Source organism: Emydura macquarii, unplaced genomic scaffold (assembly GCF_026122565.2).
Source record: "Emydura macquarii macquarii isolate MOO-44397 ecotype Brisbane River unplaced genomic scaffold, CSIRO-AGI_Emac_v2 contig_26, whole genome shotgun sequence".
In the NCBI taxonomy this organism is placed as follows: Eukaryota; Metazoa; Chordata; order Testudines; family Chelidae; genus Emydura; species Emydura macquarii.
The window spans coordinates 51,444-79,303 of record NW_027130163.1 but is presented as its reverse complement, the minus strand read 5'-3'; the positions used below and the strand labels follow the sequence as shown (position 1 = coordinate 79,303).

The following is a 27,860-nucleotide window of genomic DNA, read 5'->3' as shown; positions in this document are numbered from 1 at the left end:
CGGGGGGGCAAGAGTAGGGACTGTGGGTGGGGAGGGAATCTGCACTGTGCCCCCCGGCCAGGCCTTGAGGGCGGCCAGCGCTGGCGAGGCCTCCCACCCATGGGGTGGGATGCAGTCAGGGAGATTATGGGGTTGGGGGGGGTGGCAGGGAGATGGGGTGGCCCCCTCCTTTTCCCCCCAGAGACTACCAGTGCCCCCCAAAATGCCCCTCCCCTGCTCTGTCACCCAAATGACTCCTGCCCCCCAGTTGCCCCCTTTATGCCCTCACCACCCAAACACCCTGGTTTGTTCCACATGACTTTCTTCCTCCTGAGTGCCCCTCCCCCACATTTGCCCCGCCCCTACACACCCTGACCCCAAAAGCCCCTCGCCCCAAATGCCTGTCCCCACCTTTGCACCCTGTGCCCCACCCCAAATCCCCCCGTGCACCCTCACCCCAAATACCCCTCCCCCACATGTGCCCCTCCCCCTACAAACTCTGACCCCCCAAATGCCCCTACCCCACATGTGCCCCTCACCCTACCAACCCTGCCCCCAATGCCCCTCCCCCATGCACCCTGAACCCCCCCATGACCCGCCCCCACATTTGCCCCTTCCACATTTGCAAGTGCCCCAGCCCCCCTTCCCTTCAGAAAACTACAACTCCCAGCAGCCCCCGCGCTGCGGTATTCCCTCCCTTCCCATTCATGGCCTCTGACCCCGCCCATAAAGAACGGCAGAGAAGCCCGGCAACAGCCCTAGTCATCCCGGTCTGCGCATGCGCAAAAAGGAGGCGGGGGCGAGCGCGAGCGCGCTTCCTCCGAACCACCTCCTTCCCTCTCCCGAAGCCGGCAGCTGAGCCGAGGTAGAGCGAGCGGCAGCGGACGGAGCCGCAGTCCCGGCGCGCGCGCGCGGACCCTGTGGAACGTTGGGGAGCAGCCACCGGCGCGCGCTCGAGGTAAACAACTAACGGTCCCCAACCGCCGCCGGGGGGCTTTATTTTCCCGCGCTTTTGTGGGGGGCGCCGCGGCGCGGCACAGTGGGCTGCTGCGCACGCGCAGTGTGAACCCCCCCAGCAAGTGGGGGGGGGCCCTCCGCCTCCTCATACCATCGCTCCGCCCACGGGGGGGGGGCTTGCACACCCCTTGCACCACTGACTGGGCGCTTGCACGCCCCTCCTGCCCTTGCACCACCATGGGGCTCTCGTGCGCCCCTTGCACCATTAGTTCCCCCCCATACGTAGCTCGCACGCCCGTTGCACCATTGCCCCCTCGCAGGGCTCTTGCATGCTTCTCGCACCAATGACGTGTGCGTGGGGCTCTCGCCTGCCCCTTACACCATCACTTCCCCCGTGTGTGGCTTATGCGTCCCTTGCACCATTGCTTCCTCTCCAGGCTTTCGCACACCCCACACTGAGGACCTGTTCACAAGGGTGTCATGTGCCGTTGTGCTGTTGGTTCCCCGCGGGACTTTTGCATGCCCTCACACCAATTCACAGGGATCTTGCCTGCCTTCTGCACCATTGGTTCCCCTCATGGGGTTCTCGCACACCCCTTCCAGTAGTGACTTGACAGACCCACATCCCTTGCACAATTGTTTCCTTCACCGTGCTCATGCATGCCCTTGCACCAGTGATTTTATTCACAAGGGTCTTACACATTCCTTGCACTATCATTCCTCCCCTTTGGGGATCGAGCACAAACGTCCCCCACGCTAGGATTTTGTGTCTCCCTCGCTCCATCACCCCCCCCCACCACACTGAGGGTCTTGCACCATCATCCCTCACCTGCATTGGCTTTGCACACCCTTGCACAATTGGCGCATTGGTGATATGCATGCCCTTGCAGAATTATACCCCACTGTATGAGGACTCTGTGGGGGCTTCACACTTCCTGGTGCCAGGACCTCAGGTGGGATTTTCTTATCCTTGCATTACTGCATGCCTTCATGTGTGTTTCACCAGGATCCTGTAGAGGTTTGTGTGACCTGGCCCAAGATCCTCTGTTCCCTTGCACTATTGTGTGTCCTTGCACTAGACTGACATTTAATAGTTATCTTCTCACCGCAGGGCCCTGTTGAAAAGTTGGACGTATTTGCAACAGGAATACTCATGCAATACTCTACCAGGATCTCAAGGAATAGTTGCACATGCCCTTGCTCCAGGACTCGGTGCACTTATCATCTCCTTGCACGTGGATTCTCCACCTCTTCGTACCGGAACTGTGTGAAATAGCTGCCATCCTGCACCCGGACCCTTGAGCTCCTGCATCATCTTGTTGCCCCAGGATCACGTGGGAAATTTGCACCAGGACTCTTTAGGATACCTGCTGTCCTTGCACGTTGCGCTGGAAACCAGTGGGTGATTCTCCTCTTTGCACGTGGATTCCTAGTTTTGCCGTAGGACCTTGCGAAATTCTTTTGCCTCCTTGCACTGTCTCAACAGACCCCTTCCTTGAGCCGCCGTCCCTGCAGGATATTTGCAGACAACGTCTCGCCCCCGGGACTTGTGAGACGTTCTCCTCCTTGCATGTCCTGCAGCGTGCATCTCTGAGGACCACCGGCATGCAAACAGCCCCGTGCCGGGGCCGCTCTTGACTAAACCAGCCGGCGGGGAAAACGTTTGCACGGTAAAGCATGGGTCTGCTCCCGTGCTGCCCTTTCAGCCGTGGCAAACTCACCTGATCACCTGCTGGTGATCACCACGTCGCACCGGGACCGCGGAGGAGCCACGCTCGACATGCATCCGCTCGGCGGTGGAGTCTGCTCTTACCCGGCTCGTTTCGTCACCCTCCGAAACGATCGTTCCCCTTTTTCTTTGTCGTGGTTTCCGGACGATTAGATTTGGAAGCGGCCGAGCGGCTGTCTCGTGTCGCACGCACCGCCGCCAAGCCTCCCTTGCCAAAATGGCTTCCGTCCGCTTCATGGTGACCCCCACGAAAATCGACGACCTCCCGGGCCTCTCCGACACCAGCCCGGACCTCAGCTCCCGCTCCAGCTCCCGGGTCCGCTTCAGCTCCCGGGAGAGCGTCCCCGAGACGAGCCGCAGCGAGGGCCTGAGCGATTTCTCCGGGGTCACCACTTCGGTGGCCACCGGGGCGGGTGAGCCGGCTAGTGACAAAACGCCCAATCCCCATGACCTGGCGGAAGGTAGGGGGCGGCCGCTTATATGTACGAGGGGCTCTACGGGGTTGGGCTGGGAGGTGGACGATAGAGCCGGACATCTCTAGGAGACGCCGGGCATCTCCTCTGCGATTTCGGGGTGCATTGGGAGTGAAGGAAGACGCTCGGAGGCCCGTTCGACTTGCAGTGCACCCCTCCGTTGGCCAACTTGGGTTTGCAATGGAGAGGCTCAACCGCCACTCCCGGGGGGCGCCGGAGATGGAAGGAGACCCCTTTCGGGGGCCCGGGACCCCGGAGACGGGTGACTCCGCCATCATTCGCGGCTGCAGGGGCGTCGGCTGAATTTATGGCGGCCAGGTGCAGCGTCCTTGCTGGTTCTTTGGCTCCTAACTCCCTTGGTCTTCCCCTTTGCTCCCGGCTTTGGGGCGAGGTGTCTCGGTTCCCGGCTGGGTATGGCTGGCTGGGGCCGTGTTTTTTTTCCACAGGGGGTTTGCGATTGCGTTGACTTCTGTTGGCATCGCCCGGCGTGAACTTCTCAGCCCAGTTCCCCTTCTGTCTCTTTCCTGTGCGGGAAACTGCTGAGCAATGCTCAGGGGAAATGACTCGGGAGAACTGAACTTCTCTTTAATCGTCTTGATTTCCCTTTTTAATGCAGGCTCGCTTGAGAGGCAAGCCCTTGAACTGGGCGCTCTGGCTTCGGTCACTGCTGATTCACAGTCACGGCTCCTCTCGGAGCCTCCCAGCTCCGTGAACGATCACGTAGTGCAGGCCCGTAAAATGCCGTGGGTCGGCCTCGAAGGATCTGTGCCCCCCGGAGTTGCTCGCCCCAGCACTGAGATGCAGCGAGCTGTGGGGTGAAGCAGCTGCATAGCGATGCTCGGGGCCGAGATGCAGCTGCCTCTGGTGTGGAGCGTGGCTGCTGCTCGAATAGCAGCAAGAGTTTAGGACAGGAAGTGAAGGACAACTTTTGGATTGAAATTGCAAGGAGAGATTTGAAGGCGGCCGGGGTGGGCGTTGGGGCTGAGGTTTGCTGTGACACCGGGGTGCATGTCCTGTCCCTTGCAGTGACCATGAGTGTGCAGTTGTGAGTCCGCCCCGGCGCCAGGCTGGGTGCCTGGGTCAGCTCTGACTCAGAAGTGATGCTTATTGAGCCATTTCCAGTTCTCCCTGAGTCAGTCGAGGGCTGGAACGTCCCGTTTCCCACCCCCTGAGCTCGCCGGTCCCCCGTCGGAGCCGGCGCCCGCCAGGCCCTGCTCAGACAAAAGGCGTCAGCATTGCTAAACCGAAGTCCGGGTCTTAGCCCATGTGCTCGGAGCTGTATCCTTTCCCTGCCCAGCCAGGCGGGGAGCCGCGGGTGTCTTTGCTGGGTGCTGTGCGGTCGTGCACCGCGTCGTCACCCGGCCCTGTCCTTTGCTAGCTGGCATCCTCGTGTGCACGGAGCCTTCTCCGCTGGACCCCCTCCCCCGCCCACCCAGGACTGTCCCCTCTGCGGGATCGCTTGGGGGGCTCAATACCCCGGGAACCTCAAAGACACGGCACCAGGCTGCCGTGTTCCTCAAAGGGGCCCCAGTGAGGCAGCAAAACAGGCGCTGCGGGAATTTGGAGAGTGTGAGGCCTGCAGTGGGCGGACAGATCGATCAGACAGCCAGTGCCTCGGGGACTCTGTGTCCCCGGCGCCTCGGCTGTTTATCTCCCGGGAGAGGCTGGCTGTGCCTTTCCGGCTCGCCTTTGTCCTTGGGCGGGAGGGAGCGGAGAGAAGGGCTTCTGCATGAGCTGATGTGTCGCCCAGGTTTTCACGGCCTGCACAAAGACACGGCTGGACCGGCGTGGGGGGGGGGGAGGGGGGCGACTTGATTTTCAACAGAGGCTCGCGGGCAGGTGCGCAGGGCAGGTGCGCAGGGCGGGCAGGTGCGCAGGGCGTTGTCCTAACAGCGTGCAGGATCGTGCGCAGGGCGTGCAGGACCGTGCGCAGGGCGTGCACGCGGGCAGGTGCGCAGGGTGTGCAGGACCGTGCGCAGGGCGTGCACGCGGGCTGGTGCGCAGGGCGTGCACGCGGGCTGGTGCGCAGGACCTGTGCGCAGAGCGTGCACGCGGGCAGCTGTGCAGGGCGTGCACGCGGGCAGGTGCGCAGGGCGTGCAGGACCGTGCGCAGGGCGTGCACGCGGGCAGGTGCGCAGGGCGTGCACGCGGGCAGGTGCGCAGGGCGTGCACGCGGGCAGGTGCGCAGGGCGTGCAGGACAGTGCGCATGGCATGCAGGATCGTGCGCAGGGCGTGCATGACCCATGGACACAAGTGCCTGTGGCCGTCTCCTTCCTTGTTTATCTCACCCGCATTCAGTCCCTGTGTCATTCTGTCTACACCTGTTCTCTGTTCCTCAAACCGTCCAAGCACTGGGAGAGCTCGCAGATGTGCACCCCCCCCCCAGACGCACACAGCCGGCTCTGGGCCCTCTCCCCCACTCCCCCGCCTCATGATTCGTCCCTCCCAGCTAAATGGACATGTGTTCTTTGTGTCGTGGACGGCATGGAGTCAGATCTCATAGCAATTTCCTTTCCACTGCCATCCGGGGGTGACTCTGGATTGACTCTGGAGAAGCTGAAGCTGTCTAAACGGCCCCACCCCCCGTTTCAGTCCGGGCTTGACTCCAGATTGGGAGGCGGAGGCCCGTAACCGGCCCTGATTCTGTGACGAGTCGCCCCAGGGGTAACTCCATTTCTGCCCCACAGTAATGATCTGATTTCAGCCCCCCTCCCTCCGCTCTAGGGCATCACAGAGATCAGCGGAGGAGGGCCGTGGCTGGAACAGGAGTGGGGCCCAACGTCATAACTCCACCTCCGCTTACGGTGATGGGGCAGCTGTGTGGACGCTGCGTTGCTTACGGCGGCTGTCAACCCCAGGAGGGTGGTCCGGGGGGGGGGACACTCCCAATGTGAGCCCCACAGCTGGGGCACCCCGCTTCCTGGTGAGGGATTGTGGGGGGGAGGAGGAAGGGGGCATGAGACTAGCTGGGGGGGGCGGGCCTCCGGCTGGTAGGCTGTGAAATTGAGCCCAGCGCCGGACGGCTGCGTTCCCCCCCCCAGTGTGGACGTGATCCTCGCTTCACCGAAGGTGGCTTGATTTTTCCGGTGGAGACAAGCCCCGTGTCCCAAATCCCTTTTCCCTGCTCCGCTCAAAGCCGTTTGCAAGGGTAATGGATGCAGGGCGGAGGGGGGCTCCCCCCTGCTTCCTCCAGAGGGGTCATCATGGGGCAGGGGTGTGGGTCTGGAGCAGGGCGTGGGTCTGGCGTTCCCACGTTGAGGCGTCTCCTGAACGGCTTAGGGCCTTTTCTCTAATCTCTGCTCCTGCCTGGCTGCCGCTGGAGTTTGCCCCCGCGCCGCCTTTCCTGCTCCGACCACTAGCCCCCGCTGCCCTCCCGGAGCTGGGGCTAAGAACCTGCTCTGGGTCCCTCCTGCTTCTCTTCCCGGGCCCAGGCAGGGGCCACGGGGCCGTTCCCCAGAGCTGGCCGCATGGCAGCCCCTGCTGCTCCGCTTCTCCTGGAAGTGGTGTAGGTGGAGTAGTTAATCCTCTTAGCGCCAATAATACACACACAGCAGGGGAGGGCGTGTCGTCCCCCCCACGCACCATCCCGCCTCTTCCCTTGGGGCCTTGCCCGTCACCTGATCCGCCTGGCACTTGCATCCAGTCCCCTTCCCGGCCGGTGCTGGGGTGGCGGGGGCGGGGGGGGGCGAAAACTAGTCCAGAAAATGCCTCACTTCACCGTCACCAAGGTGGAGGAGGAGGAAGAGGAGGGCGGGGTGGAAGCAGGGGCCGACAGGGCTGACATCTGGCTGCCCAGCGAGACCCTGCTGGCAGGTGAGCCCCGTCGTGTAAACAGCCTGCCTTTGATCCGCTTTCGCCTGCCCCTGGCTCTTGGCTTGCTCCTCCTCTGCCCCCTCTGTCTCGGGGTGGGTGTGTGGGGGGGTATCTCTTTATTAGCCCCCGTCTCCTGGTTGCCCCCCCCCCCCGATCCAGGCACACCCCCCCCGCGTGCCCTGCTTTCCTTCCCGCCTCCCCTGGGCTCTTTCCAACCCGTTCCAACCACAGCTCCGCTACTGAGTGGGGAAGGAAGTGCGCTCCAGTGGTTAGAGTGGGGGGGGAAGCGGGGACCGGGCGCCAGGACTCCTGGGTTCAGTTCCCAGCGCTGGGAGGGGGGGCCTAGGGGGTTCCAGCAAGGGGCCAGGCGCCAGGACTCCTGGGTTCAGTTCTCAGCGCTGGGGGGGGCCTAGGGGGTTCCAGCGAGGGGCCGGGCGCCAGGACTCCTGGGTTCAGTTCTCAGCGCTGGGAGGGGGGCATCTAGGGGGTTCCAGCAAGGGGCTGGGCGCCAGGACTCCTGGGTTCTGTCGGCAGCTCTTCCTTGATGTGCGATTTCTGTGCCGGTTCTGCTCCTGCTCCGGGCCCCAGAGCCGTGTAAAACGCCGGGGGGGGGGGGGGGGGTGCCCCCCCCATCTCAGTAGCCCCTCTGTGTTGCTTCGGATCGGGCCTGTAGCCCCTGGCAGAGAAGGGGCCGTGGGGATTCCCCCCGGTGCCGTCGCGCCATGTCCGGGTTGGGCAGAGGGGCGACTGTCCCCCGGGGGGGCTGGCACGAGGGGCTCCTGCCTTTCTGGGGCGCTGGGGGGCAGCTAAGGGGGGGGTGGACTGCTGCGTTTGCTCAGACTCAAACCCCAGCGGCCAGGCAGAATCCAAGCCCGGGTGATTGGCCACCCTCCTTCCCTGCCTGCCCCAGGCCGGTGTGGCCGCTACGTTCTACCCCAGAGGTGGCTGCCTCTGGCGCCACCCCAGGTGCTGTGTTTCCCTGCGTGCTTAACCCTTCCCTCTCCGCGGTACTGCCTCGTAACGAATAACCAGACCGGACAGGGGTGCACGCTGCGGGGGTGTGGGGATGCCGGGCGGGGGGGGGGCAGCTTGGCGCCCCTTCCCCGGCAGGAAACTCAAGCCCTCCCGGATCAGGCCTCCTAAGCAGGACTCCTGAGTTCTCACCCGGCTCCGGGAGTGAGGGCTAATGGTTAGAGCGGAAGCGGGTGCCCGGACTCCTGGGTTCTATCCCGCCCTCGGGGGTTATGAAGGGGGCCTGAGCGTCCGGCAGCCTGGCTCGTTGGATTTAATCCCGGCCCGTCATGCTGCCAGCCTGCTGGCCGGGGAGGAGACGGCCTACGGCCGGGCATAGCCCCCGCCTGGGCAGCCGCTTGGCTGGCGGGTTGGGAGTCAGGACTCCTGGCTTCCCTTCCTGCTCCCGGGAGAGTGGCGGGGTCTAGTGGTTAGAGCAGGAGGGGCCCCGGCTCCCAGCTCTGAAAGGGAAGGGGGTATAGTGGTGGGGGGCTGGGAATCAGGATGCCTGGGTCCTTTTCTCAGCAGAAAGCTTGAGTGGGGGCTTGGGGCTCAGCGCCACGGGGCGTGACCTCACCTTCCTCCCGGGGTCCCTGCTCCAGACCCAGGATCTGTGTGTGAACGGGAGCAGGGCCAGATCTGTTCTCTGGGGGGGCTGGAAAGGGCAGGGTCCCAATTATCCGGGGGACGAAGCCACCCAATCTGGGCCAGACGGCAGCGGGACGGACGCGGCCCGTGGGGGCGCCTTGGGCCAAAACCTCCCTCTCTTTCCCTCCCGGCCACACGTGCTGAATCCTTTTTCCGGCGCCCCAGAGGGGCGCCTGCCCCACCGCAGCTCCCCTCAGCCCGGCCGGGGAAAGATCAGGGGGGCTGATCCTGGGAGATGGGGGTCTCGGGGTCCCGCTCCCTCCCCTCCTGCACAGATCGCCCTTGCATTATGGCCAGAGAAACGCCCGAGCCGGAGGGGACACAAGGCACCCCCCGGAAGAGGAAAGCTCCCGGATCGGAGCCGGTGCCCCTGGAAAAAAGGCCCCCCATCCTGAACCGGGCTGGATAATTTTTCTTTTTCCATTATTGCGGCTTCTCTTTGCTTTCGAAATCATGCTCCAAACGCCCGGCATCTTCGCTCGGCTCCCCTCCGTCGCTGCCATGTTTCGGGGGGAGGAAATTTCTTTTGGCCGAGGTTTTATTTTTGGGGTTGGTTTTTATTTTTCATTCCCTTGTTTGTTTGTTTTTTTGGGGTTTCTTTTCTTTTTGTGATTCATTTTTTCCCTTCCCCCCCCCCCGTCTTCTGTTTGATTTTTCAGACGTGAGTCAAACCTCCATCACAGGGGAACAGTGTCACCTCTTAGGTACGGTATCGCCCGGGAGCCGCGCCCGCGTCTCTCCGCCCGGCGGAGCCACCCCGGGCGCCCGCCCGATCGTGCTGCCTGTGGGCGGGAATGAGGGACTGCCCTAGGGAGAGGGTCATTTTCATCCCCCCCCTTGCTACGAATCCTTTCTGGCCCCCCCCACTTTCCAGTCCTTGGATCCTTGCGCGGCCGACGCGCCAGGCCCAGGACGTGACCCTTCCCGGTCGCCCTATTGACCCCCCAGTGCCATGCCGAAGTGGGGCCGTGTTGGCTTTCCCTACCCGGGAACCCCCCGCAGAGTGGGGGCCGTGGGGCTGAGGCATTAGCGCCTTGTTCTCCGCTGCCCCTGTGCCCGGGACAGAGCAAACACCTGGCCCCTGGGGCAGTGTGACCTCCCTGCTGCCCCCCGCGGTGCTGCAGGGACCGGCGGGGGGTGGGGGGGGCGTGCTCCAGCTGGCCCCGATGCACTCTTGGGCAGGGTGCTGTGGGCTTTTCCCCAGCCGCCTGCCAAGCGGCAGGCAGGGAACCCCCTGCAGCCTGTCCCCCAGGGCATGGGGAGGGCGGCAATTCTACCGGCTGAACCTGCGGAGGCGGCTGGGGCGCCCGCCTGGGATTCCACGGCCCCCGGGGCCTTGGGCTGGGCAGGGCAGGGCGATAATTGGGGCTTTGTCTGGCCCCACCAGGAATCCCGCTCTGACTCACCCCACACCGGAGGGGCCGGGCGCCAGGACTCCTGGGTTCTTTCCCCGGCTCTGGGAGGGGAGTGTGGCCTAGTGGTTAGACGGGGGAGAAGGGGGCGCCAGGACTCCTGGCTCTGGGAGGGGAGTGTGGCCTAGTGGTTCGAGGGGGGCGGGCGGTGGGCTGAGCGTCAGGACTCCTGGGCTCCTGGAAGGGAGTGGGATTTAGTCATTAGAAGAGGGGGGCACTGGGCGTCAGGTCTCCTGGGTTTTACTCTGGACGCGGTGCCTCAGTTTCCTTCCGGGCCGGGGAGGTGTTTGTTTGTAAACGGGTGCCGCAGTCACCCCGCCAGGAGGGGGCAGCGAATGGCCGGGCCTCCCCGAGAGCCCTGGCACGCGGGTCCAGGCCCCTATTGTGACAGGGCTGAGACCGCCCCAGCTCGCTGCACCTCACCCCAACCTCCCCCCTTGTCTCCCAGACCCCGGGCGCAAGAAGGACGTCTATCTCAACAACACCAGCTATGAGGATGGGGACGAGTATTTTGACAAGAACCTGGCGCTCTTCGAGGTATCCCTGGCGGATCTGCCCCCCGGCGGGCGGGGAGGAAGGGGCGGGCTCGCCCTGGGGCAGAGCGGGGAGGCGGTTCCCTTCCCCCCGGGGTGACGGGTTCGGGGCAGCTCCCCACATCACCCCCCTGTCGTCCGGCAGGAGGAGATGGACACCCGGCCCAAGGTGTCCTCCCTGCTCAACCGCATGGCCAACTACACCAACCTGACGCAGGGGGCGCGGGAGCACGAGGAGGCGGAGAACGGGGCACTGGGCAAGGCCAAGCCCACCAAGGTGAGGGGCTGTGGGGTGGGACGGGGGGGCGCCGGTGGGTGGGATAGCAGGGGCTGTGGGGCGGGACAGAGGGGCACTGGTGGGGCGGCAGATGGGACGGGGGGCTGCGGGGCGGGATGGAGGGGCGCAGGTGCGTGGGATAGCGGGGGGCTGTGGGGTGGGACAGAGGGGCGCCAGTGGGTGGGACAATGGGGCCCTAGTGGGGCAGGACAGAGGGGCCCTAGTGGGGCAGCAGATGGGACAGTGGGGGGCTGTGGGGCGGGACGAAGGGGCACCAGTAGATAGCATAGTGGGGGGCTGGGACGGAGGGGCACCGGCCGAGCGGGGCGATGGATGGGATAATGGGGGGCTGCGGGACGGACGGGCACCGGCAGGACTCCAGCCCCCTTAGCATCTCCGCTCCCCCTGCCCTGTCTCTCTCTTTGCAGACCCCCCAGATGGGCACCTTCATGGGGGTCTACCTGCCCTGCCTGCAGAACATCTTCGGGGTGATCCTCTTCCTGCGCCTCACCTGGGTGGTGGGCACGGCCGGGATCCTGCAGGCCTTCGCCATCGTCTTCATCTGCTGCTGCTGCGTGAGTGCCCGACCCCCCCGGGGCGCTGGGGGTGTTGCTGTCCTGCGTGCGTTCATCTCTTGATGGATCGGGAACCCCGGCGTCCTGCCCCACCTCAGCCGATGCCACGCTGCCTCCCCGCGCCCGCCGGGTATCCGCCCCGGGCGCCAGCCGCCTCCGCCACTTCCTGTCCCGAAGCCTGAGTCCCTGGAGGCGCCTGCCTTTGACGCGCTTCGGCGCCGCCCCTCTGACGCGCCCCCCTTTTTCCCTCCTCCGCAGACGCTGCTCACCGCCATCTCCATGAGCGCCATCGCCACCAACGGGGTCGTGCCGGGTGAGTGGGCCAGGCCCGGCCTCGCTTCTTCCTTCCTTCCTGACCCCTGTCTCGGGAGCCTGCCCTGAAGCCTGCGGATGGGAAGCGCCCCCGGCTCCTCGTCGCTCCCTGACGGCCTCTGTCCTCTCTCCCCAGCCGGTGGTTCCTACTTCATGATCTCCCGGGCGCTGGGCCCTGAATTTGGCGGCGCCGTGGGGCTCTGCTTCTACCTGGGCACCACCTTCGCCGCCTCCATGTACATTCTGGGGGCCATCGAGATCTTCCTGGTGAGAGCGCTGCCCCCCTGGGGAGGGCCGGGGGGTCTGTGTCCCGTTCCCCGCCCCCTAACCTCCGTCTCCGCCCCCCCAGATGTACATCGCCCCCGAGGCGGCGATATTCCGCAGCGCCGACCCGCTGAAGGAGTCGGCGGCCATGTTGAACAACATGCGGGTCTACGGCTCGGCCTTCCTCCTCCTCATGGTGCTGGTGGTCTTCGTCGGCGTCCGCTACGTCAACAAGTTCGCCTCGCTCTTCCTCGCCTGCGTCATCGTCTCCATCCTGGCCATCTACGCCGGGGCCATCAAGTCGTCCTTCGCCCCGCCCCACTTCCCGTGGGTGCCTGGGGGGGTCTGGGGGCTTTGTGCAGGGCACTGAGGGCTGATCTTGGCAGGGGGCGCTGTGGGGGGGCTCTGCTTCCAGGAGTCATTCACGGTGGCAGAGGGGCACCATGGAGGGTTCTGCACCCCCAGGGGTCGCTCGGGGCCGATCTCGGAGCCGTGGGGGGCTCTGTGCCCGTGGGGGTTGCTCAGGGCCGATCTCGGAGCCGTGGGGGGCTCCGTGCCCATGGGGGTCGCTCAGGGCCGATCTCAGCGTCTCTCCCCCCGCCCGGCAGGGTCTGCATGCTGGGGAACCGCACGCTGTCTGGCCGCCACATCGACATCTGCGCCAAGACGGAGGAACAGGGCAACGTCACGGTGCCCACCCGCCTCTGGGGCCTCTTCTGCAACTCCAGCCGGCAGCTCAACGCCACCTGCGATGAGTACTTCGCCCACAACTCCGTCACCGCCCTGCCGGGCATCCCCGGCCTGGCCAGCGGGGTCATCGCTGGTGAGCGCCCGGGGTGGGGCACGGTCGCTTGGGCACTGGCGCTGCCTGTTGGGGGCGCCCCGGGACCCCTGAGACGCTCCAGGAGCTCAAACACGGGCGCTGCGGCTGGCAGCACCCGGGGGGTGGGAATGGGACCCAGGCGTCCGGGATGAAGACCCTAGGCAGAGCTGCAGCTCCCAGCCCTGGTGGGGGGGAGGGTGAGATTGGGACCCAGGCGTCCGGGAGGAGGACCCTAGGCAGAGCTGCAGCTCCCAGCCCTGGGGGTGGGGGGTGAAATTGAGGCCCAGGCGTCCGGGACGAGGACCCTAGGCAATGCTGTAGCTCCCAGCCCCCGGGGGGTGGGAATGGGACCCAGGCGTCCGGGACGGCGGGGCAGGGCGCTCCCAGAATCCCGGCTGAGGGAGGAGGCGTCCATTCCCACGATCCCCTCGAGTCCCTGGCTTGCAGGACCCCAAAGACCCTGGCAGCTCTGGGGCGGGGCGACCCAGCACCCCCCCCCGTGGCTTTGCCCTATAGCCCCGCCAGCCCAGCCCCTCTTTTCCCGGCAGAGAACCTGTGGGGCAGCTACCTGCAGAAGGGGGAGATCATCGAGAAGCCCTCGGCCCGCTCCGTCGACGTGCCGGGGGCCGCGAGCCAGGAGTATGTGCTGGCCGACATCACCACCTCCTTCACCCTGCTGGTGGGCATCTTCTTCCCCTCCGTCACTGGTGAGAGCCGTGGGGCACAGGGGGCAGAGGGCGGGACCCAGGCGTCCGGGACGGGGGGGCAGCGCTCACCTCCCTGCCCCGTCTCCGCAGGCATCATGGCTGGCTCGAACCGCTCCGGGGACCTGAAGGACGCCCAGAAATCCATCCCCGTCGGCACCATCCTGGCCATCCTCACCACCTCCTTCGTCTGTATCCTGCCCGGCGTGGGGAGCACCGGGGGGGCGGGGTGTGGCAGGGCTGGGGGGAGATGTGGGGCGAGGGTGGGGGGATCTCTGAGCGCCCCCAGGGGCCCACGTCCCCCCTTAACTCGGCACCACCGCAGATCTCAGCAACGTGGTTCTCTTCGGGGCCTGCGTCGAAGGGGTCTTGCTGCGGGACAAGTGAGTATGGGAAGGGGGGCCCTGCCCCACGGCGCCTGCCCATCCCCCCAGAACACCTCGGCATCGGTGTCCCCACATCCCCCTTTCTACCCCCCCATAGCACCTCTCCAGTGTGTCGTCCCCCTGCTTGGATTCCCCCCCTGCCCCACCAGCATCCCCATAGCGCCCCACTGCTTGTCAGCTGCCCCCCACGCTGGCCCGGCGCCCTGGCTCATGGTCCCGCCCCGGCTGGCAGGTTCGGCGACGCCGTGAAGGGGAACCTGGTGGTGGGGACGCTATCCTGGCCCTCGCCGTGGGTCATCGTCATCGGCTCCTTCTTCTCCACGTGTGGGGCTGGGCTGCAGAGCCTCACCGGCGCCCCCCGGCTGCTGCAGGCCATCGCCAAGGACAACATCATCCCCTTCCTGCGGGTAAGCACGTGCCCCCCTTCCGCGCTCCCTAGCGGCCCGGCATCCATGTGCATTATGTATGGCTGTCCCCCAGCTGCTCCTCCCCAGAGCTGGCCGCATCTCAGCACTAGGTGAGCCATCCCTGTGCAGTGTTATATGTGGCTGTCACCCAGCTGGCCTTCTCCAGAGCTGGCTGCAACTCAGTGCTGGGCGAGCCATCCCTGTGTGTCTTATATGTCGCTGTCACCCAGCTGCCCCTCCCCAGAGCTGGCTGCATCTTAGCCCTGAGCGAGCCATACCTGTGCCGTGTTATGTGTGGCTGTTTCCCCTCTGGCCCACCCCAGAGCTGGCCGCATTCAGGCCCACCTAAAGCAGGTTTCCTGTGCACTGCCCCCCAGGTTTTCGGCCACAGCAAAGCCAACGGTGAGCCGACGTGGGCCCTGCTCCTGACAGCGGGCATCGCCGAGCTGGGCATCCTCATCGCCTCGCTGGACTTGGTGGCCCCCATCCTGTCTATGTAAGGTCGACAAGGGTCTGCCGGGGGGGCTGGAGTGGGGGGAGCAGATCCCCCCCAGTGGGGCAGGGAGCATCTGTCCCCCCCGGAGGTGCCAGCCCCCACCCCACCGTCTGTCGTCTGTCCGGTCCGTAGGTTCTTCCTGATGTGTTACCTCTTCGTCAACCTGGCCTGCGCCTTGCAGACCCTGCTGCGCACCCCCAACTGGAGACCCCGCTTCCGCTACTACCACTGGTAAGGGGGCCCGGACGCCTGGGTTCTGCCCCTCCCGGCCCAGGGAGCCCGGACGCCTGGGTTCTGCTCCCAGCCTGGAATGGGGGCCTGGACTCCTGGATTCTCTCTCTCCCCGCAGGGCGCTCTCCTTCATGGGCATGAGCATCTGCTTGGCCCTCATGTTCGTGTCCTCCTGGTACTACGCCATCGTCGCCATGGTGATCGCCGGCATGATCTACAAGTACATTGAGTACCAAGGGTGCGTGGCCTCCTGGGTTCCCCTGCCTCAGTTTCCCCATCTCCCGCCCTGCTGGACGGCTTCGAACTGGAGGGGGGGGGGTGCCGGGACTCCTGGGTTCTGTCCCCAGCTCTGGGAGGGGAGTGGGGCCTAGTGGTTAGACAAGGGGGTGGGGGGAGCTGGGAGGCAGGACGCCTGGGTTCTCCCCAGTCTGAACTTGGCCAGCTCCCTGCCCCGTCCCCTGCCTCAGTTTCCCCATCTCCCCCCCCGCAGGGCGGAGAAGGAATGGGGCGACGGCATCCGGGGCCTGTCGCTCAGCGCGGCCCGCTTCGCCCTGCTGCGCCTGGAGGAGGGGCCCCCCCACACCAAGAACTGGCGGTAAGACCCCCCCCCCCCGGTTCCCCCAACCCCCCCAGCCGTGGGGCGGCCCCGCCTGAGCCCTCGCTCCCCGCAGGCCCCAGCTGCTGGTGCTGCTGAAGCTGGACGAGGACCTGCACGTCAAGCACCCACGGCTGCTCACCTTCGCCTCCCAGCTCAAGGCGGGCAAGGGCCTGACCATCGTGGGCACCGCCATGGCGGGCAACTTCCTGGAGAGCTACGCCGAGGCGCTGGCGGCCGAGCAGGTCAGCCCCCCCCCCAGCCCAGCCCCCCAGTCCTGCTCTCCCCAGCCCCCCCTGCCCAGCCCCCCGGCTCTCTGGCCCTGCCCCGTGCTGCACGACGCCCCCCAGGCCCAGCCCACACAGCTCTGCCCCCCGCAGCCCAGCCCCATGTGGCACGGCGCCCCCGGCCCTGCCCCTCCAGCCCCCCGCTGTGTGCCACAGCGGCCCATGGCCCTGCCCCACGTGGCATGATTCCCCCCCCCCCCCATGCAGCACAGCATCCCCCAGCCCTGCCCCTCCAGCCCCCTGCCCTGTGCAGCACGGCGCCCCCCCAGCTCCTGCCCCCCCCCCGCCTCTCTTGCAGACCATCAAGCACCTGATGGAGACCGAGCGGGTGAAGGGCTTCTGCCAGCTGGTGGTGGCGGGCAAGGTGCGGGAGGGCATCTCCCACCTGATCCAGGCCAGCGGCCTGGGCGGCATGCGGCACAACACCGTGGTGATGGGCTGGCCCAACGCCTGGCGGCAGAGCGAGGACGCCCGCGCCTGGAAGACCTTCATCGGTACGGCTGTCCCCCCGCTGCTCCTCCCCAGAGCTGGCTGCATCTCCGCGCCGGGCGAGCCCCCTGCCCCGCCGGTGCCCTCTGACCCCCGTCTCCTCCCCCCCCCGCAGGCACCGTGCGGGTCACCACGGCCGCCCGGCTGGCCCTGCTGGTGGCCAAGAACGTGGCTTTCTACCCGGGCAACAGCGAGCCCTTCGCCGAGGGCCACATCGACGTCTGGTGGATCGTGCACGACGGCGGGATGCTGATGCTGCTGCCCTTCCTGCTCCGCCAGCACAAGGTACCGGGCGGGAGGTCGGTGAGGGGGGAGATCGGGGGTGCGGCTCATCCTGGGGGTGCTGATCCCGCCCCCCCGGCTCGTGTCCGTCGTCCCCCCCCCCCCAGGTGTGGCGGAAATGCAGCATCCGCATCTTCACGGTGGCCCAGCTGGAGGACAACAGCATCCAGATGAAGAAGGACCTGGCCACTTTCCTGTACCACCTGCGCATCGAGGCCGAGGTGGAGGTGGTGGAGATGGTGAGGGGGGGTTCTGTTCCTGGCGCTGGGAGGGGAGTGGGGTCTAGTGGTTAGAGCTGGGGACCGGGGGGGGGGGGACCGGGTGCCAGGACACTGGGGTTCTCTCCATATGGGGGGCAGTGTAGTGGTTAGAGCTGGGGGGTTGGGAGCCAGGACACCTGGGTTCTCTCCCTGGCGCTGGGAGGGGAGCAGGGTCTAGTGGTTAGAGCTGGGAGGGGGAGGGGCTGGGTTCCCGGACTCCTGGGTTTTATCCTCCTTGTGGGCTGGAGGGTGGGGTCTATTGGTTTGGGGGCTGGGTGCCAGGATGCCAGGGTTCTTGCCTCGGTTCGGGGGGCTCTAGGGGTTAGAGCTGGAGGAAGGGGGGCTGGGTGCCCGGACTCCTGGGTTCTCTCCCTGGCGCTGGGAGGGGAGTGGGGGCTAGTGGTTAGAGCTGGGTGCCTGGGCTCCTGGGTTCTATCCTCCGTGTGGGCTGGAGGGCGGGGTCTAGTGGTTAGAGCTGGGGCGCCAGGACTCCTGGGTTCTCTCCCCCGCGAGGGTCTTAGCTCCCCCCTTCCCCCCCTCCCCGCAGCACGACAGCGACATCTCGGCCTACACCTACGAGCGGACGCTGATGATGGAGCAGCGCTCCCAGATGCTGCGGCACATGCGGCTGTCCAAGACGGAGCGGGACCGGGAGGTGAGCGGGGGGCCGGGCGGGGGGCAGGGGCTGTGGGGAGCCCCCCTGCCCCGCTCACCCCCCTGCCCCCCCCAGGCGCAGCTGGTGAAGGACCGGAACTCCACGCTGCGCCTGACCAGCATCGGCTCGGACGAGGACGACGAGACGGACACGGCCCCGGAGCGGGTCCACATGACCTGGACCAAGGACAAGTACCTGGCGGCCCGCGGCCAGCGGCTCCGGCCCCTCGAGGGCGTGCAGGACCTGCTCAGCATGAAGCCGTGAGCCCCCGCCCAGCCCCCAGGACCAGCCCCCTCTGCCCCCCGTCAGCGGGACTGGCCCCCTTCTACCCTCCCCCGTCTGCCCCCGTCAGCCCCAGGGAGCGGCCCCCTCTGCCCCCTGCCACCAGCACCTGTCTGCCTCTGGTCAGCACAGGGGCCAGCCCCGTCAGCCCCCAGGACTGGCCCCCTCTGACCCCTGTCAGGCCCCGGGACCAGCCCCCTCTGCCCCTCCCTCCCCCCGCCACCAGCACCCGTCTGCCTCTGGTCAGCCCCCTGCCACCAACGCCCGTCAGTCCCCAGGACCAGCCCCCTCTGCCCCCCCCCTCAGCTCCCCACCACCAGTACCTGTCTGCCCGACATCAGCGGGACTGGCTCCCTTTACCCCCCCATCAACCCTCTGCCACCGGCTCCCGTCTGCCCCGGCAGCAGGGCTGGTCCCCCTCTGGCCCCAGGACCAGCCCCTTTTGCCCCATCAGCCCCCAGGGCCGGCCCCCTCTCTCCCCCACCACCAGCGCCCCTCTGCCCCCGTCAGTCCCCTGCCACCAGCACCTGTCTGCCTCCTGTCAGCCATGGGGGCCAGCCCCCTCTGCCCCCCTCACCCCCAGGACCAGCCCCCTCTGCCCCCGTCCCTCTGTGCCCCCTGTCTGCACCTGGGAAGCAACCCTCGTCTCCCGTCAGCCCCTCAGGGATCTTCCCCCGGGACCCGGCCCTGATCAGCCCCAGGGGATCTGCCCCTCCACCATCCCTCAACCCCCATCTGCCCCCCTGAGGTCGGGACCCCCCCCCCATCCCGTGGGGCGATATTCACCCCCATGTGCCCCCTCCACGCAGGGACCAGTCCAACGTGCGCCGCATGCACACGGCCGTGAAGCTGAACGAGGTGATCGTGACCCGCTCGCACGAGGCCCGGCTGGTCCTGCTCAACATGCCGGGGCCCCCCCGCAACCCGGCGGGCGACGAGAACTGTATCCTTGGGGGGGCTGGTGGGGGAGGGGGAGGTCATCCGTCTGTCCCTCTGTCTGTCTCCTTGACTCGCCCCCCCCAGATATGGAATTCCTGGAGGTGCTGACCGAGGGGCTGGAGCGGGTGCTGCTGGTCCGGGGGGGCGGCAGTGAGGTCATCACCATCTACTCCTAGAGCCCCCCCCCAAGCATCATGACCCCCCCACGGGGGGGTATTCCACCCACACGGGAGGGGTCGCCCCAGGCCCCCCACCGCAGGATGGCCCGTGCCAAAATTGCCTCCTTTCCCTGTTGAGGGGCAGGAGTCCTGGGGTCCCTTCCTCTCCCCCCTTGGCGGGGTGGGGCATGATGGGCCCCTCCCAGCCACCGATCCCCACGGCACCTGAGAACGAGACACCACAACTCATCACACATGTGGCTTACACTTTTTATTTCACGATCACCCCAGAGGGGGCGCGCTGCTGGATCTAGGGGGGCCAAGGAAGTGGGGGTCTCTCCTGCCCTATAGTGTTATACCCCCAGTGTTACCTCGCTGGTCTGGGCTTGGGGGGCAGGGAATCTCCCCAGGGGTCCCCTCCCCCCCATTGTGGCCAGCTGAACGGGTGGTTTCCAGGGGCCCCATCCCCCAGGGCAGCCTTGAAACCGACAAATCGTCTCCCCCGCCCCCCTCCCAGGCAGCTTTGGCAGGCAGGGCCCAGCAGCTGCTGCTTGTGGGGTGGGGGGTAATTTATTGGGGGTCATGCCCCCGTTTACAGTGGGCGGGGGGGGGGGGTGTTTGTTTTTTTTGCTCTGTACCGGGACTGTGTAAAGAATAAAATTTTATATAGGAGTGTGGCTCTGGGGGGGGCAGCAACCCCCCTGTGTGTGCTTGGGGGGGGGATCCGGTCTGTGCTTGGGGGGCAACTGCCACCTCTGCCCCCCACAAGGGGAAGAATGGGGGGCAGGAAGCCCAGCAGGAGGGTCGGTGGATCTGGGTTGTTGCAGGGGGGGTGGGACTCCATGGGTCACAGCAGCAGCCCCCCGCCCGTGTACTCCATCCGCTGCAAGGAGAGGAGAGAGGGGATCAGTGCCTGCCCCCCGGCTCCGAACCCACCTCCTGCCCCCCCCAGCCCCCACTCACCTCGGGGGGCTCGATGAAGGCCAGCCAGTCGGAGGCGTGGGTGGGCAGCAGCCCCATGGACTGGCACTTGTAGACAGCCAGCGCCAGCCCCAGCAGGTTGCCCACCAGGTATACCAGCCCCTGCAGCAGCTTCTGGCTGGAGCTCTCCAGCACCTTGAAGGCTGGGGAGCGGGAGGGGGGCAGAGTCAGATGTGGGGGGCAGGGAGGGGTGGGGGGAGAAGAGCTGCTTTGACAGCCCCCCTCAGCTGCAGGGGGAGCCACGCGAGGGGGCTGCTCCCTGGCGGAGATGGCCATGAGGGCCTGCAGGGGGCGTTGGGAGCCGTGGGGTGGGCAGGGGGAGCTGTGGGGCAGTACTCACTGGCAGAGATGGCCATAAGGGCCTACAGGGGGCACAGCGAGCCATGGGCTGGGGGGTTGCCAGGAGCTGTGGGGCACTGGGAGCCACGGGAAAGGCGGGCCGGGGGCGCCGTGGGGCAGGTACTCCCTGGTGGAGATGGCCATGATGGCCTGCAGGGGGCACTGTGGAGCCATGGGGCGCACGATGGGACAGTACTCACTGGCGGAGATGGCCATGAGGGCCTACAGGGAGCACTGTGAGCCATGGGGCGGGTGGGTGGGGGCGCTGTGGGGCGGGCGGGGGAGCCAGGGGGCAGTACTCACTGGCAGAGATGGCCATGAGGGCCTGCAGGGGGCGCCAGGCCATCATGCAGACCATCATGGCAGGGAAGATGGAGATGGTGTTCCCGGCCATGTACATGATGAAGAGGTTCATGGGGATCTGCTTCAGCGGCCCCAGCGCCACGTCCCAGCAGCGCTGGCGGGGGAGGAAGACACGGCATCAGGGGGGGTCGCCCTGCCCCACATCACCCCCCCACACACACACACAGAACCCAGGCGTCCGGCCCCCAGCGAGCCCCGCCTGCCCAGCCCACCCTGCCAAGGAACCCAGGCGTCCTGCTCCCTCCCCAGCCCCCAGAGATCAGCCAGGCCCCCTGCAAGCAGAACCCAGGAGTCCGGGCGCTCCCCTCCTCCATGGCACCTTCTCCACCAGGATTCGGTCGGTCTCCTGGACGCTGGCATCAGGGACCTGCTTGTCCGAGTAGCCCACGGGATAGAGGGACTCGCCCTGGCCACTGCCCCGCTCGCTGCGGCCCCTGGGGGGAGAGAAAGGGAGAGGGAGGGGGGCAGGCGGGGGCTTTGCACAGCCGGAGGAATGTGCCCAGCTCTGGGGTGGGGCAGCTGGGGAACGGCCACACATAACACTGCACAGGGGCAGCTCGCACGGTGCTGAGACTGCGCCCAGCTCTGGAGTGGGGCAGATGGGAACAGCCGCACATAACACCGCACAGGGCAGCTCGCACGGTGCTGAGACTGCGCCCAGCTCTGGGGTGGGGCAGATGGGAACAGCCGCACATAACGCTGCACCGGGCGGCTCGCCGGGGTGATGTTTGCTGGGCAGCCTCTGGCCGGACGTGGGGGTCCGAGCCCGGGTCCCGGGGGTGCTCGGAGATCGGGGTCCCCCCCCTCGGCCCCACTCCCCGCCGCTCACCTGCCCCCGCCGGCCGGGCCGCCAAGCTCGATCGCCCACTTGAAGCGCCGGCCCCGACTGGCCACCAGCGGGGTCCCCATCGCCGCCTGCGCGGAGAGAGGCAGGGATGGAGCGGGGGACCCAGGTGTCCGGCCCCGCCCCCACCATCCCACCTGGGGACCCAGGCGTCCGGCTCCGCCCCCACACGAGCGAGCAGGGGACCCAGGCGTCCGGCCCCGCCCCCACCGCACCGGGGGACCCAGGCGTCCGGCCCCGCCCTCCACCGGGGGACCCAGGCGTCCGGCCCCGCTCACCCCGCGGACGCTCCCAGCCAGCCTCACGCCGCGCCTAGAAACAAACCAACCAACTTCCGGTGAAAGGCAGCGACTTCCGCCCCGGTGTGGGGCGTCACTTCCTGCCGCGGGTGGAGGGGGAGCAGAGGCTGCTCCACCCCCGAGGGGCGGGGCCGGGAGCGGAGCGGAGGAGTCTGGAGCCGCCCCGCCCCCAGCCAACGGCCTTAAAGGGGCATAGTGGGGGGATTAAAGGGGAGGTTGGGGAATTAAAGGGGAATACTGGGGGGTTTAAAGGGGAGGCTGGGGGAATTAAAGGGGAGGTTGGGGAATACTGGGGGGTTTGAAGGGCAGGCTGGGGTAATTAAAGAGGAGGTTGGGGGAATTAGAGGGGACCACTGTGGGGATTAAAGGGGAGGCTGGAGGCTTTTCAGGGAGTGCAGTGGGATGAGAGGGGATGCCAGGAGGCTGGCAGGAATTAAAGGGGCGTGCGGGGAGAGTTACAGCACTGCAGGACGGTGAGGGTGTGGTGAGGGGGCCTGGGAGTGTGGTGGCCACTGAGGCAGGGCTGTGAGCAGGCCTAGGGCTTAGTGCAGGGGGGAGGGGCTGGTACCCAGGACGCCTGGGTTCTCTCTGTATCTGCTGTGTCATTTCCTGGGAGCCAGGACACCTGGGTTATATCCCAGTATCGGGGAGGGCAGTGGGGTCTAGTGGTTAAAGCCAGGGAGGTCAAGGCCAGGACGCCTGGGTTATCTCTGTATCTCTGCTGTATCATTTCCCGTCTGGCACTGCACGGGCACAGCTCCTGGCCGTAGGGCCTCACAGAGGCTGCCACATCACCTTCGTGTGGTCACAGACTCTCCGGGGCACTTCTCAGAAACCCTCCCGCTGCGGTCGCTGTGATGCGGGCCGGTGGCGGCTCTGCCCAGCCTGCCCCTGCCCACAGCTGGGCCGTGGTGAAAAAAATCAAAGAGCTGCGTTCCCGCCCGCCACCGAGATGTGGGTCTGTCACCCTCAGCCCCCAGCACGGAGATATGGGCAGGGAGCTGAGTGCGGCTGACCTAGGTGAGGAAGGCCCCCAGATGTGCCCAGCTGTGAGCCGGCTCCCTTGCTCCTCTTAGACATGTCCCCACCGGGGTCTTCTCCGTCCAGGGGTGCCTCATCCCTCGCTGTGCAGCGACCCAGCTGTGCATCATGCACCCAGCTGTGCAGGACCTGCAGCGGCCAGGCTGATGCATGGCCCGTCCTGCCCTCCAGCCCGTGTGGTCGGCTGCGGCTGGAAACTGAGACACCTGAACCCTGCATTCGGAGGTCCGTGTGGGTGACCCTGAGGTTTCCTGCCCCCCAGCTCCCTGCCAGCTCAATCTATAAAGCCCCCCCGGCTCCAGGCAGATGCACCGTCCCTGCAATGACTCCGAACATGCAGGTTTACGTCTGGCTGCTGCTCCCCACGGCCCTTCTCCTGCCCCCCAGGGCTTGGTCTGGTGAGTGGGGCTGGGCTTGGGGCCCCCCGGGGCTTTGGAGTGACTGGGGTGGTCTGCGGGATGGGGGCTCTCTGGATGGTATCTCAGGGACCCCAGGGCTTTGGGGGGTGTGTCTAGGGGCCCACAGAGGTCAAGGGGGTGGTTCTTAACATCTGGATCGGTGCAGAGCGGGAGAGGGGCTGCATCCAGGGGTCCGCAGCTGTGCACATCTGGGCTGTGGGGCTCACCAGGCCAGGGGGGCGACAAAGCTGGTCCCGTCGGGACCTCCCTTAGGCGCCCACGCTGATCCCTCCCTCATCTGTCCCCGTGGTGCCAGGAGACATCATCGGGGGCCGGGCCGCCAAGCCCCATTCTCGACCCTACATGGCCTTTCTCAGGAGATGGACCTGCATGGGTCCAGTGTTGTGTGGGGGCTTCCTGGTGCGGAAGGATTTTGTGCTGACAGCCGCCCACTGCGCCAAGGGGTAAGAGCCTGTCTGTCTCTGCGTCCCGGTGTCTCCCCAAACCCAGGATCCAGCTGTGCAGAGCCCCCAGCTGTGCAGAGCCCCCAGCTGTGCAGGGATCCAGTGGTGCAAAGCCCTTCTCATTTTACTGCTGTCCTGTGGGAAAGGCAAAGAGAAGCCCAAGGGCATCAGAGCCAGCATTGGGCCATTCGTATTCATGGTGTAAACACGCTACGACGTAATTCATTCGTTAGGGGCCGGTTGTGTGGTTATTTAGGGTTGTTTAGCACCGAGATCAGGGTCCCCCCCACTTCATTCCAGGCTCTGCCCAAACCCGACTGAGCCTCAGCCTCGATCCCCACAGCCGGCGCCCCCTAACGGCGGGTCTTCCCCTAGGTCGCAGCCCCAGGACAGCTGGGCAGGGCTGTGGGCGCCGAGCACAGACCCAGTCTGGATCTAGCTGGTGCGGGGGGTCCCGGGTGCAGGGAGCTGAGACCCAGGGGCCAGGAGGACACTGGGCAGTGAAGGCGCTCAGAGGAACAGCACAGGGGGCCAGGGGAGACACCGGCTGGGACCCCAACGCTACGGGGCAGGGGCTCTGTGGTGCAGCCGGCGCCCCTAGAGGGGAAAGGCCCCTTGTGCCCCATTCCCACCCCCCAGTCAGCTGGTGCCCAGACCCGAGGCCGGATGGCAGCCGGCACGCGTGCAGTCGGGTGAGGGTTTTCAGGCCAGTAGCTGAGTCCGAGATCTCGGCCTGAGAGCTTCAGGCTGCCCCGTCCCCCCATATCACTGTCCCTGCGCCCCTCCCCCAGCTTCTTGCCCGGCCCCTAATGCCCCATGCGTTGTTCTTGGCTCTCTCAGCAAGATCATGGTGTGTCTGGGGGCCCACAACATAAACAGAATATGGGGCTGTGAACAACAAAATATCCGCGTGCGCCACAAAATCTTGCACCCACTATACAACAGAAGAACTCTTAACAACGACATCATGCTGCTGAAGGTACCGCCCCATCCCATCTCCCCACCCCCTGTGACCTCATACCGCTGCAGGCCCCGCCCCCATTCCATCACTCCGCCCCCTGTGACCTCACACTGCTGCAGGCCCCGCCCCCATTCCATCACTCCGCCCCCTGTGACCTCACACTGCTGCAGGCCCCGCCCCCATTCCATCACTCCGCCCCTTGTGACCTCACACCGCTGCAGGCCCCACCCCCATCCCCTCACCCCGCCCCCTGTGACCTCACACTGCTGCAGGCCCCTCCCCCATCCCATTACCCCGCCCCCTGTGATCTCAGACTGCTGCAGGTCCCGCCCCCATCCTATACCCCACCCCCTGATTCTTGAGTTTCTGATTTTTCTTCATCCAGCACACACACACGTGCACACACACACACGAACACACACACAGGTTTCTGTGCTGGGTCCATTCCCCTCCCGTCTCTGGTCTGACAGCTGAGGGACAACGCGACGCTGACTAACTGGGTGAGACCGATCAATTTACCACCGGCTGATCGCATTGTCCCCGTGAGGACCCTGTGCAGCGCGGCTGGCTGGGGTAGGACCTCCCAGACCCATACAACCATCACCCTTCGGGAAGTGAACCTGACGGTGATGAGCGACCAGACCTGTAAGAGCCGGTACCGTTACTACAACACCTCCAGCATGCTGTGTGCAGGGGATCCCGACGACACCAAGACAGTTTATCGGGTAAGTGGCTGCCGGCTGTGAGCTCCTGCTGCGTTTTGTCCTTCCTCAGCCGCTTTGTGGAGGAGCTGCCGGAGCTCACAGGGGCCTGGCGAGGACAACGGGACTGGAGCCATCCTGATTATCTACCCAAAGTGACCTGGCCCAGGTCATGCACTGACACCTTCCCCTCCCCTTGCCACCCACTGTCCGGGGCCATCACGCGGCCCCTTCCTGTCTAATTCACACATCACAGGGGTCCGATGTGGCGGGGTCCCAAGATCCATGTTCCCTGACTACGCACAGCCCATGAGGCCCAGCTCCCTGTCCCCAGCAACGCACGAGACACTGTGAACGCCACCGGAGGCTCCTGCGCTGTTGACAGGGACACCCCCAGTCCCTTCGGTCGGTGACAGACCCAAGGTGGGTCTTTCAATCTTTCAAAGCCCAGGCGAGCCCCCACAGAGTCATGGCATGACAGAGCTGAAGCCCAGCAGGGAGCGGATCAGCCAATCCAGAAAGCGCCCAAGGTATCATGGCCCACAGGAGACTCAGCTGTTGGGGCGACAGGCAGAGAACAGGAGGGACCAAGGGGCCACCGATGCCCGAGGCCTCACAGTGGCAGGGAATGGATTAGGAGAGACATAAAGGTAGCAACAGGTGACCCAGGCCCCAGCGGAGGTAACTCCCCACGGTCCCCACCCATCTGACCTGGGAGGAAGATTCCTTCCAACCCTGAATATGGGGATCCCTCAGACCCTGGCCATGTGAGCGAGACCCAGCCAAGCTCCCGCGGGACAGAATCTTCTCTATCAGCGCACAGCACTGTCCAGTGTCCCATCCTCGGCCCCGGCCACTTCTCAGGCTTCAGAGGAGGAAGATCAACCCCCGCCCCCTGCATCCAGTTTACACGGAACTTGTGTAATGTCTTGGCTGACACACGGGGACCCCCAGAGCAGGGTGACCAGAGAGCAAGTGTGAAGAAACAGGACGGGGGGTGGGAAATAAGAAGCGCCCATATAAGAGAAATCCCCAAATATCGGGACTGCCCCTATCAAATCGGGACAGCTGGTCACCCTACCCCAGAGCTAAAGATACGAGCTGCCCCAGCTGGAGATGCAGAGTCCCATCAGTCACAGCTATAAAAGTAAAGTCTCTAGCACTGGGGATTTTTAAATCAAGGCTGGATGTTATTCTGTATGTTCTTTCCCTAGTGCAGCCAGGAATTAATTCGGGGCCGTCCCATGGCCGGCGTTACACAGGAGCTGAGATGAGATAATCACCGTGGTTCCTGTGGTCTTAGATTCTATGAATCCCCCGTCTCGGTGTTCATTCATTTCCTTTTAGAGTGTAACATTGGTCCAAACAATGCGTGAGTCCCGGGTATGAACCCCCGTCTCCCTGCTTGTTCTGGGGCAGGGCGATTCTGGAGGCCCTCTCGTGTGCGGTGGAGTGGCCGAGGGCGTCATCTCACAGTCCAATAGCGGCGCTGTGCCTCCTGCTGTGTACACCTGGATTTCCCACTTCATGCCCTGGATCACTCGCATCATGACACATTTCTAGCACCAGCGAGAGCCTGGTCAGCCTGCTGCTACATGACCTGCTCCTTCAGACAGGCCACGTAACCCGTTCCTTTTTGCTTGTATCCTCAATAGTCACAAAAATGGAAAATGTGCAGCGTTCCCTCCGCTGGGGAGCTTGTGATGCAATAAATGGTTTTTTTCGCAGCAGCTGTTGCTGGTGGCTAGACTCCTGAGTGTTTCGCTGCCTGTGACAGCTGGGTTGACCCCAGCCCCGCGCACTGCCCCGTGTCCCTCTGAGTGGGGATTTGGGGGTGGGTGGGAGGCTGCTCCACACGTCTGCAGCCAGGCTGCCTGGGCCCTGCACCTACAGGCTCTGCTAGACCTGGATCAAACACCCCGCTCAGCGCCAGGCACATGGCTGGGTTCAAGGCTGGCTCCCGTCAGCTCCCTTGGAAATCCATGCCCTCAGCCTGTCTCGTTGCTAGGGAAACAGCTGGTTTCTTTCCTTGGGGGTGACGGACAGAGCCCAGCACTGGGGAAGACGCAGGGGTTTGTAGCTCTCCCCGTGTCAGCGGGTCGAGGGGCTGTTCATGGGAGATCCTCGTCCGTCCCTGCCCTGCTAACTGGTGTGAAAAACCCGTCCTCACCGGGCCTGTCCCACGGGTTAGTCACCCCGGGGTGGCCCCTCCCGCTGTCCCAGCGCCGGCCAGGCCAGCGGGCGTTCACTGGTGGGAAGGGAACTCCGCAAAGGCTGCAGTGAGGGCAGATCAATTGACGGCGCTGATCTTCTTTGTCCCGCCTTCTCTTCCCCGCTCTGCTGAGTGGCCTGGTGCATCTCGCTCGCTGCTTTGGAGCCAGCAATGAATAAAAATGAAGTTTAAAAAAACAAGCAAGATTCCGGGAATGAGCGACCGACCCGAGCCGTTAATCCAGCGCAGCCGCTGCATCCGCCGGGTGTGGGGGGAATC

General features: G+C 65.6%; 3 protein-coding genes across 5 annotated transcripts; 2 read left to right on the top strand and 1 right to left on the bottom strand.

Annotated features, from left to right (window-relative positions):
- The first annotated feature begins 833 nt into the window (after positions 1-833).
- SLC12A6 (solute carrier family 12 member 6) lies at positions 834-19,519 on the top strand. Of its 3 annotated transcripts, XM_067565010.1 has the most exons (26): positions 834-937; positions 2,048-3,126; positions 9,271-9,315; positions 10,472-10,560; positions 10,702-10,833; positions 11,262-11,408; positions 11,667-11,721; positions 11,857-11,987; positions 12,070-12,311; positions 12,593-12,807; positions 13,356-13,514; positions 13,605-13,703; positions 13,837-13,894; positions 14,130-14,304; positions 14,682-14,800; positions 14,933-15,031; positions 15,150-15,269; positions 15,522-15,626; positions 15,703-15,871; positions 16,212-16,407; positions 16,518-16,687; positions 16,792-16,923; positions 17,492-17,599; positions 17,675-17,859; positions 18,691-18,824; positions 18,905-19,519. In XM_067565010.1, the coding sequence occupies exons 2-26, from the start codon at positions 2,883-2,885 to the stop codon at positions 18,994-18,996; spliced, it is 3,420 nt and encodes a 1,139-aa protein (XP_067421111.1). In that variant the 5' UTR covers positions 834-937; positions 2,048-2,882; the 3' UTR covers positions 18,997-19,519. The 3 variants fall into 3 exon arrangements, with proteins under 3 accessions (XP_067421111.1, XP_067421027.1, XP_067421195.1); XM_067564926.1 differs by having other exon boundaries at positions 17,492-17,859; XM_067565094.1 differs by lacking the exons at positions 834-937; positions 2,048-3,126 and adding an exon at positions 6,864-6,952 and having other exon boundaries at positions 17,492-17,859.
- EMC4 (ER membrane protein complex subunit 4) lies at positions 19,233-21,862 on the bottom strand. Its single transcript, XM_067565218.1, has 6 exons — positions 21,784-21,862; positions 21,491-21,576; positions 20,981-21,095; positions 20,602-20,755; positions 19,942-20,102; positions 19,233-19,861 (listed from the first exon to the last, which is right to left on the bottom strand). Exons 2-6 carry the CDS (start codon positions 21,568-21,570, stop codon positions 19,826-19,828), a joined length of 546 nt encoding a protein of 181 aa, XP_067421319.1. The 5' UTR covers positions 21,571-21,576; positions 21,784-21,862; the 3' UTR covers positions 19,233-19,825.
- Positions 21,863-22,793: 931 nt separating this feature from the next.
- Positions 22,794-27,093, top strand: LOC137164422 (cathepsin G-like). The gene is made up of 6 exons (XM_067565342.1): positions 22,794-22,824; positions 23,233-23,243; positions 23,517-23,707; positions 24,548-24,686; positions 25,139-25,393; positions 26,789-27,093. The coding sequence occupies exons 1-6, from the start codon at positions 22,794-22,796 to the stop codon at positions 26,930-26,932; spliced, it is 771 nt and encodes a 256-aa protein (XP_067421443.1). The 3' UTR covers positions 26,933-27,093.
- The last annotated feature ends 767 nt before the right edge of the window (positions 27,094-27,860 follow it).

What these genes read in the sequence shown, in the direction of transcription:
- EMC4 (XM_067565218.1), bottom strand. Translation starts at nt 21,570, where the DNA reads ATGGGGACCCCGCTGGTGGCCAGTCGGGGCCGGCGCTTCAAGTGGGCG. An exon ending in GGCCCGGCCGGCGGGGGCAG is followed by an intron (nt 21,096 to 21,490) that starts GTGAGCGGCGGG and finishes CTCTCCCCCCAG; the next exon opens with GGGCCGCAGCGAGCGGGGCA. An exon ending in ACCGAATCCTGGTGGAGAAG is followed by an intron (nt 20,756 to 20,980) that starts GTGCCATGGAGG and finishes CTCCCCCGCCAG; the next exon opens with CGCTGCTGGGACGTGGCGCT.
- SLC12A6 (XM_067564926.1), top strand. Translation starts at nt 2,883, where the DNA reads ATGGCTTCCGTCCGCTTCATGGTGACCCCCACGAAAATCGACGACCTC. An exon ending in GGAACAGTGTCACCTCTTAG is followed by an intron (nt 9,316 to 10,471) that starts GTACGGTATCGC and finishes CTTGTCTCCCAG; the next exon opens with ACCCCGGGCGCAAGAAGGAC. An exon ending in ACATCATCCCCTTCCTGCGG is followed by an intron (nt 14,305 to 14,681) that starts GTAAGCACGTGC and finishes ACTGCCCCCCAG; the next exon opens with GTTTTCGGCCACAGCAAAGC.
- LOC137164422 (XM_067565342.1), top strand. Translation starts at nt 22,794, where the DNA reads ATGGGCAGGGAGCTGAGTGCGGCTGACCTAG. An exon ending in GCCGCCCACTGCGCCAAGGG is followed by an intron (nt 23,708 to 24,547) that starts GTAAGAGCCTGT and finishes TGGCTCTCTCAG; the next exon opens with CAAGATCATGGTGTGTCTGG. An exon ending in ACGACATCATGCTGCTGAAG is followed by an intron (nt 24,687 to 25,138) that starts GTACCGCCCCAT and finishes CTGGTCTGACAG; the next exon opens with CTGAGGGACAACGCGACGCT.